This window comes from Calypte anna, chromosome 14 (assembly GCF_003957555.1).
Source record: "Calypte anna isolate BGI_N300 chromosome 14, bCalAnn1_v1.p, whole genome shotgun sequence".
Taxonomy (NCBI): Eukaryota; Metazoa; Chordata; class Aves; order Apodiformes; family Trochilidae; genus Calypte; species Calypte anna.
In genome coordinates, this window is record NC_044260.1 from 8,216,928 (window position 1) to 8,227,697 (window position 10,770).

Sequence of the window (10,770 nt, forward strand, 5' to 3'; positions counted from 1 at the left end):
CTTTCCTGGGCTTTTTTCAGCTATTATACCACATTTCTTCTACATACTTTAACTTCTCTCTGAAATATTCCCAATTCTAACCAATCATATTTTCAGCTTCAGTTTCACACAGAGCTTGTGAGTCTCAATTTTTCCCTGACTCAATACATGAAGTCTCAGGATAGAGGAAGGTACATGACTGTGGGCATGTTTCTTTCATTCTAGCATGCTTTCTTTTAGTGCAAATAAAAAAAAAAAAAAAAAAAAAAAAAAATCTTCTTAGTTGCTATGCATCTACAGAACAGCACAAAACATTTTCCTAGAATCAATGAGGAGATCCAAGCATAATCCATGAGCCTCTCTCGGGCCCCAAGACCTCCATCTTCAGAGAGTGGGCCCTCAAGTAAAGGGTGAACATGCAGGGTCAGTAGAGCTCTGCTCTGAGAGAATTAAACCATGTCCATTTTTACAAACTGTACATTTTTACATCTGTGCACCTCAATTACAAGCACAGGATCTTTCTCTTAAGGACATTAAGTCTAAATCTAATTTAAATAGCCAATGATGCTGCTACAGTTTTATTTATTTCAGTGAAGTACAGATGAAAATATCTTAAGGATTTAAACCAACAACATGGTGACAGATGGTGTGAAGACAATCCAGACTGGGCTCTCTCAGTAAAATCCACACAACTTCATAGCTCCAGTAAAGAAGAAAGGAAGAGGGGGAGAAAAGAGTGCATGCAAAGCTAGCCCAGATGACCCCAGATTTCTTAAAACAGCTGTGGACTGTAAAGTTTCTCTGTTAATCTAAACAAAGCTCTCTATATCGTCACTGATGTAGGCAGATCTACCCTAGATATCCTCCAAGCAACTAAAAAAAAAAAAAAAAAAACCAAACCCAAAGAAATTCTTCAAGTTAAAATGTTAGTTCAAATAAGTGTCAAATAAAACACACCACTAAACTGTTTATTCAAATAAAATAAATAGTATCTCAACATAATTAATAGATTAAACATTAAAAATTTGTTTGACATGATATTAAGGCCCTTCTGTTCTGCTCACTGCCTAATTTTATTCAGATTAATACTTTCAGGTATGTTCTCTGGACATATTCTGATTACCAGAAGTGTCTTACACACTTTGTCATAGTCTATTATTATTATTATTATTATGTACCTTGAAGAGAAAATATTTGGATTTTATATTTGAGAATGCCCTTGGGAAAAAAATTCCAAAGACACCATCAGAAAATCACGCTGAAGATCTATTCCTGCTCTGAGTATGCTGTGCCAATAGGCACAGAGTAGTTTAGAGGTTATATGGATAACCTACAACAATGGCTTACTAGCATTTTAAAATGCTGTTACTCATCACTAAGACACTTATGTATTTTTATTTTCAAGAACTGTAAAACCAGACAATTTGAAGAGAAATAAAACAGTACCTGAGTAGTGCAAACAGAGTGCTCTTACTCCCTGCTCTTACTGCAGATGACTGGATCCAAGTCTAGCCAAGCACTCATCTAAATAAGAGTGGTTTATAGGAATCACCTTGCATCCTGGGCTCAGCCTCAATGTGTCAATTCTAAAAATAAACACTTAACCACAACTAAGCTACATTAAATCAAGTGAATTCTAGATTTAGATTTTCCTACGATCTGCTTATCACTTACAGAAATTTCCTATTTTGTCAATATTATCTCCCTTTTACTTAGGAAAATTAATCGAAATGTCCCTCCCTTTCAAGCCTACAAGACTGACACTTCAAGTCCACTCTGAGTATTTCAGAAAATCTTCCATGCTTTCCTTTGCTAAATTAAAAGGGAAACTTTTATGTGAACCAGAGAATTAGGAATAATACAGTCATCTCTTCAAAATAGATGGGAAAGTATTTCAGAAAAGGAGAGTGGGAGAGAGCAAGAAAGTTTATAATGCCTCTCCAAGCTCTGAGGCACAGCTCAGAGCAGTAAATGGTACAGCTCTCGTTGTTAAAGCTTTACTTTCTCGTAGCAGTGATAGTACAATAGCAGCAATGTAAACCATCAGCCTGAATCCCAGCCACTTCAAGCTCCCAGAGCATTGTTGAAGAAAAGCACAAGATACTGTATCCACTCACGTCACTGACCTCTGTAAGACAGATCTCAACCACATTTAAACCACTTAATGACATTGATTATGGCATTTATACTTGAAAGGTACAACTGCAGATTATGAGACTGGTTCTAAAAATCTTTATGGATGTGCAAGACACTTTGTTTTACAACAACATATTTAAGATTGACTTTTATGTGTATGGCCAGGTAAGCAGATTTGCAAGAGGAGGGCAATGTGCATTTTTTTTGCAGTCCAGACTAAAAACGAGATTATCTAAAAGATACACTTCCCAACCAGTTCTCTAAAAGGGACAGAAGCTGGAGATATTGCGTGCAATGGAATAGTGCAAACTACTAAATCTAGACCTGAAACACCGTTTACAGGAATAGAGGGTATTTTTGCACTAAAGCGTTGATTAAACTACAGTTTAAATTTCTATTCTTTTGCAATACCAGCCAAAGCCTAAGTTACTATCATGCTCAGGAGTACAGTGCCATATGCACAATAATATCAGTTATCAGAAAGGGTAGGAAGAAAAAGTTGCAAAATTTACATTTATCCCTCCCCTTTAGTCCCTTTTAAAGTGTAAATACTGAGGCAGTTATGGATAGTGTAAATATGAAGGATGGCTTTTGGACTTTTTTTTTCTATGATCACTGCACTATGAGGACTTATGGTAAAGAAGTTGTAAATTGTGTAGAGAGACCTTAAGAGCAGCATAAAAAGACACTACATGGATAAGGAAATATAAATTCTCAGTACCACAGACAGGAATCTGGGTGTGCTCTGATCTTAGGTATAAGGCTGGGCTTAGAGTTCTGGTTTGCACAAGTGCGTTTGGTTTTTTTGTTTGGTTTTTTTGGGGATCGGGTTGGTTTTTGGTTTGGTTTATCTTAGGAAAAGGAAAAACAGAGCATTTCCAGTTATGTGTATAATGAGCTGAAAATGATAAGTACTGCAAATACCTGCAATTTTTTCAGTAAAATACCTAGAAAATATCCTCCAAAAAAGGAAGATTCCAAAGTACAGTTTCATTCACTCCTTATTCACAGATAGCTGTCTTAATAAATATGCCAGAAGCACTGTAGGATCCAGGGGCCTGGCAGACGAGTGGAAAAGTCAGCAGTGCACCTTTCCCATGCACTGCTGCAGGGTGGGGACCGTTGCCCTCTTGGGCACCGATGAGGCCACGTCTGCAGTCCTCTCTCCAGTGTTGGGTTCTCCCATACAAGTCACCAGTACAGTTGAGTGAGTCCAACAAAGTGGAGCACAAGAGCTGCCAGGAAAAGGCTGCAGGAACTCTTTTGATGAGAAAAGGCACAGGTAAGGACAGGTACAACTGCAGCCTACAGCTACACAAAGTCAACATATCCAGAGTCAGAGGCTCACAGGAAAAGAAAAAAAAGGCTGTGGTCACAGTACAGAGGAACCTTTTAATGTGATATAATAAAAACAATTTTGCACAATGAGAGAGGTTAAGTATTGGAGCAGATTGCCCTGAGAGGCTGTAGCGTTCAGGTCATGGAGATACTCAAACCTTGACTAAGTGAACTGATGTGATCTGAATGTTAGCTCATCATTGAGCTAAGCTGGGTTACCTCAGGATCCCTTCTAACCTCAATTGCTCTATGATTCCGTGTTTACTATTTTGGAGGAAGATGGGGGTAAAGAAGGAAAACTGAAGAGGTATTTTGTTCGGGGGTTGTTTGGTTTTTTTTTTTGGAAAAGCAAGTATTTATTTCACATGAAATTTCCAAAGCTGTTTCAAAAAGTATCACTTTGTAATAGCCCTTCTAGAAAATTACCCATACCTTAAAATGTTCTTTGTCTATGCGTGGTAATTGTCTGTTGTACTTCCATGACAAGAAAATGCTTCGTTATGCCTTTCAAAGAATTCTAACAAGACAAAGACAGAATTTTGCAATATGGAAAAGCAGTATTGTTCATAACCACTAAGTATTCCTGGATGTATTTTTAACACATAGGTGCATTTCCCTAATCTGTTACTACTGCCACAGAAGAAACAATGTTCTGTTTTAGAAAGGTATTAAAATACCTTAATACAGTGTAATGATAGCATGCCGTGAAACAAACTAAGTAAGTTTAAAACCAAATGCTCAATTCAGGAAACAGTTCCTAAGTAATGTTTGGTTTGAGAACTCTGAAATGTCAACAGATACAAGATGAATAAACAGCCAGTCTGTTCTCAGCATTGCCCAAGGGATGCTGATGCACAGCAGGTTGGCACAGATGCCCCAGACAATTCCCATCTTGTTCCAGTAGACCATCCTACATCTCAATATGTTTTGAGTGCCTGGCACAATTGGAGACCAAAGCTGAGGAGCCGTTCATTGGCAGGAGAGTTGCTGCCAACAGCAGGTGATAAAATCAGCTGGAGGTAGAGTATGTGGCACTGCCCAAAGGGTACTTCTGCAGTGTAGTTGGGGTCAGATAGCTACTCTACATCCTGAAGTGTTCCACTGGTTTATTGGTAGGGTTTTAACAGCAGCTGTCAGATGAAAGCTGTTTCAGAAAACATTTCAGTTTTGCTGGTTTCACATGCCTGTCAATTTTCATAGTCCATTTCAAGGAACATACCTCCTCAGATGGTTTGGTTTTTCAACCAAACTAAAACAGAGGACAATCAGCTGGACCAATGCAGGAAGTAGCCTAAACTACCCACTGTTCACAGCAAATGTTCTCACAGGGATTCAGTACTTCAAAAGTTGTATATCCTGCATTCACCACTGCATACTCCAAATGTGGGCATATCTCATATTTAGAAACCTAAAACAACTTTTACATTTTAAAGAAATTATTCTCCAAGCGAGATTCACATTGACAAAGTACTTACTAACCACAGAGAACAGGGTAAGCTTATCTACTCTGAGTCATCCCAGTCATTCTGTAGCAGTATAGATCATTATAGACAACTTCTCATTCTGTACCTTCAGTTTAATTCACATTCATGTTTAGGACAGAACCACTTGGCACAGAACTCACTGAACTATTGTGCTGTCTTAGTGTCAGCCATGCTTGGCAGACTATAAACAAGCAAATCCTACACATGCATACATTTTGAAGTTAAAGTCATCTAAAGCACAGTGCCAGCATAATGCCACACAGGAGGAAAATACCTGTTAGAGCCACACAATAAGGACATAAATGACACTTACTAGAGTGCCAGAGAGCTATATACACAGCAGGAGTGGGACCAAGTATCATCTTTGCATATCCAACCACCTCAATATAGGAAAAAAACAGAAGACTTTAAGCACTGATGAACTTCACAATTTAGGCAACATCCATGTGTTTAAGCTGAAATCCTGACACTGACTCAGAAGACAGATTTTACACTTGCAGTCCTTCTCTCTCAGACTTTATCTCCTCTGTCTTTATGAAAGCACTGTGAATTTCACCTGCAGCTCCCAGAAATTCGTTCCTAAATGAATGGCTAATTGAGTGACACATGCAAGTCTCACTACTGTGATGTTCCAAACCCAGCTGCAAGACATTGCACATTACAAAAGCAGAGGTAAAAATTAAGGTAATTTTAGTCACATAGAAAAATAATTCCTTTGACCAGTTCAAATGACTGAAGATAACTGTGTCAGATTGTCTTAACAGGTAAAAGAACAACTTTGATTTCCCAACTGGAAATCTTTAGAGCCAAGTTTCAGCATGAAAATGTTTTGTTAGCAAACTGTGATATAACCCCTGAAATCAAAGACATTGATATAACAATGACAATATTAGCACACAATGAAAATAGTATTAACTTATGGCGACAAGAAAAATGCAATCTTTCTCATTTTCTAGAGGTTCCTATATAAAAGTAAAAAAAATGTATTTGTATCAATAACATCCTGCACCTACTGAGCATGAAGTCAGTTCAGAAAGGATTTTACTCAGTATTTCATCACTCAGCACTGGCCAAGATCTTCAAGTGTTCTTATACTGACATGAAAAATTGAGTGAAATATGTATCAAATAACATTTCTAAAGACATACAAAGCCATCTTTATGAAGATGGATGTACAGTAATTAAACAGTACATGAATCAACTGCCTCTGTAACTTGGTCCCTGAAATTTCATTTAAGGTAGTAGTGGTGACTACAATGATCTTTCCATAAAAACCAAGATGTCAAAACCATTGTTATAGGATCTCTGCTATAATTCACCACTTCTAAAGAAAGGCCATTCAAAGTACTGAGACAGATCTCTTACCCCAGTAGACAAAATTCTCTCCCAGAGGTAAAAAGTTTCAAAAGTTCAAAGCTGTGATTGATTCCTCAATTATGACCAATCATTGTACCTTTACTTCTTTTCCCTCCAACTCAAGTTATGAAAGAAAGTATTTGGACCACTTTATTTTCATATGGATTCCAAGAGCTTTTCACTACTCAAAAGCCACTTAAAAGGAATAATAAAATGTAATAAATAAGAAACCTATAAGCATAAAAATATGAGGAAATAAAAGTTACTACTATTGAAAAGCCCTGACTGTGAGATAACAAGTAAACAACTACCCACAGTCAAACTCCCTCTTCAGCTACTGTTTTTTACACCATGGTGGAAGCTGCTTTCAGATTTTTAGGCCAAGCAGCAGTCAGTGCCAGAGAGCTTGGGCATGCTAGGTGCTAATACCTACTGCTTCAGAAACAGCAGTGATAGCTTTACAAGATAATGCTGCAGTGACAGCAAGGATTTTTAAACTAATTGTTACAATATTCAGGAAGATGAGCTGGGCACATGAATCACTTTTATCATTTGACAGTGTCACAATAGATTACATAAAGAGATGTTTTCCAACAATTTATCATTAGCTCCTGAGTACTGAGAAAACAACTGTGCATTTTCATGAACTATAGTATGAAATCAGAAGCATGCAGTTAACAGAAGTTCTATTTAATAAATACAGTGAATAAAAAAACTAGTTCAAGTTTGCAAGAATACTTAATTTATAGAGTGCAGGGGATCACAAGAGTGCATATCTTGGATTGATCTTGGATTGGATAGTATTGTCCTATTACTACTATTGTCCTCAAACACATTTTGGTCCTTATTACAAACACTACAGAATATTTGCTTATAATTTTACATCTTATCCCTAAAATAATGATATTGGTCTATTGTTTTAATATTGTTTTTACAGCCATATGTCATATCTGCTAGTAAAATTTCTAAACTGACCAATATTCAATGCGAGAGTAAAGTTTCAGTAGGACTGCTTTTATAATTGACCAAAAGTTGAGTTTCAAGTATGAAAATGTTTTTGGAATACTTGATATGCAATTAGTGATGTGTGATGGTGAGTACACTGTTCCATATATTTTTTTTCTAAAGTACAGAGAGAATTAGAATCCCCTTTGAACTGCCTGAAGTGATTATTCACTATATAAACCAACATGGTAAATTAAAACCATTAGCAAATTTTTAAAATAAATTTTCCTACCTTATCTGCCATTATCATGGAGGCCCCGCCATGAATTCCAAGGATTGGAATAGAAGTCTGAGATGAAATAAAATCCAAAATCTGAGCTACTGCCTCCTGATCCGTATCATCTCCAAAAATCACTCCATGGATCTTGGTGCCTGACATCAAGTCGCAAACATGTGTGATGATGCTCTTAGGGTCAGTCTGGTTGACCAGAAGGGTCACTACATTGACATCAACAGTCAGGTCTGCTGACATTTCCCTGGTCCAGAGACCTCTGATATCTCTCTCTGTGATATACTTGGTCCTTCCCAGAATCACTGCAATGTTCAGGACAGGATAACTTTTCTCCGCTCCACAAACAAAATCCAAAGGCGCCAGAAGAGCTTGGAGTACCAGGAGAGCACAGCCAATTTTCTTCATCTTTGCCAGCTTTATCCCCTGTAAAAGTGATCACATTGTTTGAGAAAAACAACAGAGAGGAAAAAAATACATACTGTGTATCTCCACTGAAGCATTTAAACAGATAGCTTCAGGACACAATGCAAACTTTAGCAGCTTTTTACAATGCATTCTTCACCTTAGTTTCTCTTCAAGTCTCTTACACCCCCCAAAAAGTTGGTTTGTCAATGACAGTATTACAACTGGTCTCTTGCAAGAAAGGCAAAGAAGTGTAGCACATTTTCAGAGGAAAGACCCATTAAAATCCTTTCTGGATGGCCAGCAAAATTAAAGTGACTAAAATAATTAAAAAAATATATCATCATCCTTTTCTTTAACCTTGCCATCCTAAACAGGTAAAATAAAGAAATCTATCTTCCTTTGTCCCGAACATCTACTTAAAATTTAGATACAGTCCAACAGGAAGAGATGCTTCAGCTCAAAACTAGAGAAGCAAGCCAGAGGTCTGCTGGAAAACCCAGTTCACATACTCCATACATCTCACAGCCTCTCAGAACCATGCTGGTTTATTTCTGAAGATCTGTCCTAGACAGCTGCTGCTCAAGCACAGTCTACTGCATCTCTGGAGCAGATTCAGAAGCACAATATTCTATCTTAATTCTTTTCTCTCCTCTTACACGGCATTCACTTGAGCATCTCAGGACGTAGCTGTCACTGGGGTGGAAGGGAAGGGTGTTCAATAAATGAGAATCACTACATCGATTTACTTCATGTCTTCACTGAATCTCTGTAGGGGGCCGAATATAGATAAGAGTAGGATGGAGAGAGATGAGCCATAGAAGCGATCTGAACTGTCTGAGGAGGGAGAAGGAGAGCAGGTCTGACACTGCAAGATCTCCCTCTGTTTCTGTGCCTTGGAGGATTTCCACCCCCATAACTGGCTTTCTGCTAGCTGCAAGGAGGGAGTCCCTGTGCCACATAAAGCCAAGCTCGTTGCAAAGCGTCACGCAGAAAAAATAGCAGGGCTGTCCAATCAGGGGTGGCATTTTTCAGATCCCCCTTTCATACCTCCCAGCCCTATCTCCATCATCAGTCAGAATCATCTGCTCCTGAAATAGACACCAAGACAATGGTTTGCTGTATCATCACCTCCTTTCGGGGGCAGACAAGGAGATGAACACTTGAGAGATCATTTAATTGCAAATCAGTGCCACAATGCTTCCTAAGCCATTGCAGTTTGGGCCAGGTTCCCACCGCCGCAGCACCGGAGATAGCACGGGAAGCGGGAGATACAAACAAACCTAAACGCCCGCAGACACAAAGCCCCTTCATCTTCCTTCAGACCCAAAGAAATAATATTTATAAAAATAAACGCCATACCACACGCCCCCACCCCCCGCCCGCTCCGACCACAGTTCGTTCCGTAACTCCCGGTACCGGGAGCGCCCCGGCTGCCCCGGCCGCGGCGCGATGGCGCCTCCTGGCGGCCTCGGGGCGGCCTCCACGTACCCAGCGCCTCAGGAGACGGAGCGGCGGCGGGTGCCGGTTCTGCCGGTGCCGGTGCTGCGGGTGTTGGTGGTGTGGCCCCGGGCATGTCGCGCCCCTCCGTGCCCGGGCTCAGGGGCGGCCTCCGCGCCGCTAGCCGCACGAGTGATCCCCGCCGCAGCCTGCGAGCGACATCGCATCCCGGGAGGGCAGCTACGCGGAGAGGGAGACAGGCAAAGGGGGACTGGAGACGGCGAGAGACGGGACGGGACAACGGAGGAGAAAAGGAGACGATGAAAAGCCGTTAGCCAGATTGGAGATTTGACGGGGGGGGGAGGATACGTTTCCATCTCAAGTGAACCGAAATAAAGTGACTAGACTCAAAAGTTCCCCCCTCCCGCTTTTCACGTAGGAAAGAGCTTAAATGTATTTCTAAAAGCAGCGCCCGTGAGCCCGCAGCCGTCCGGGAAATGTCCCTCATCCTATCCAGGTCAGGAAAATCCTAGGCTCCCAGCTGCTCACTTGCTTCCAAGAGAAATGCACGGGTTTGGGCTCTAAGGGAAGAAACATCAAACCTGGGAAGAGCAGCTACAAGCAAAGTAATCCACATGATCAAGGGTTCAAAACAAGCTGGACAACGGCTAAATCGTAGTGGGATAAAGCTCTTCTTGATCTTGTACTGGAACAGATTCGTACTCAATTTATCATAAACAAACCCAGGGGGACACACTCTACCAGATCACTCCACGAAAAGGATATTTTCCTTCACTATTTCCACCAAACCTTTATGAAGATATTCCCCAAGATACCCCAGCTAAATGTAGGACGCTGGCGCGTCAGGCAAAGGCAACCGGCATTCCCTAACTGGTCCTCGGCGCTGACCAGAAACTAAAAGCCAAGCACCAAGCCGGGAGAGCCGGCAGCGCTGCCATCCCTTCGCGCTGCCCGCCGCCGCCGAGCCCGTTCCCAGCGCGTATCAGTGCTGGCCGAAAGGCAATATACTTACTGCATTCTCCCTCCACATAGTTCCAGCTTTAAGATGCTCAAAGTCATTTCAGTAGATTCCCTTGCAAACAACGAAGAGAAAAATAGGTCCCTCAATGCCTGGATTTCATCCTGCAACTTGTTTCCACCGCAGTAAATGCAAACCCGGCAGCCCTTTAGGGTTTGAAATCCCGCATGATCAACTTTTAGCAGAGCCATTGCAACTGAGAATTGCTCTTTACTTTTGGCAGGAGGCATTTAAGCGTCTTCATATTTTTCCCCTCCCCCCCACCTTTTTTTTTTTTTTTTTTTTTTTGTTTAAAGGGCAATTGCACTCTTGCTGCAGCAGTTCCACAGGACGGCAGCCTCAGAGCCCCCGCACTCCGC

At 40.7% G+C, this 10,770-nt stretch overlaps 1 protein-coding gene across 1 annotated transcript in view; it reads right to left on the reverse strand.

Moving 5' to 3' along the window:
• The window catches only part of GRIN2A (glutamate ionotropic receptor NMDA type subunit 2A), a 137,358-nt gene extending 126,935 nt beyond the window's left edge, over positions 1-10,423 (reverse strand). Inside the window, exons 1-2 of the mRNA XM_008490329.2 lie at positions 10,406-10,423; positions 7,531-7,953 (exon numbers count right to left, since the gene is read on the reverse strand). Of these exons, the coding sequence (XP_008488551.2) occupies positions 7,531-7,953; positions 10,406-10,423 (441 nt within the window). The remainder of the gene's footprint in view (positions 1-7,530; positions 7,954-10,405) is intronic.
• Positions 10,424-10,770: the final 347 nt, after the last annotated feature.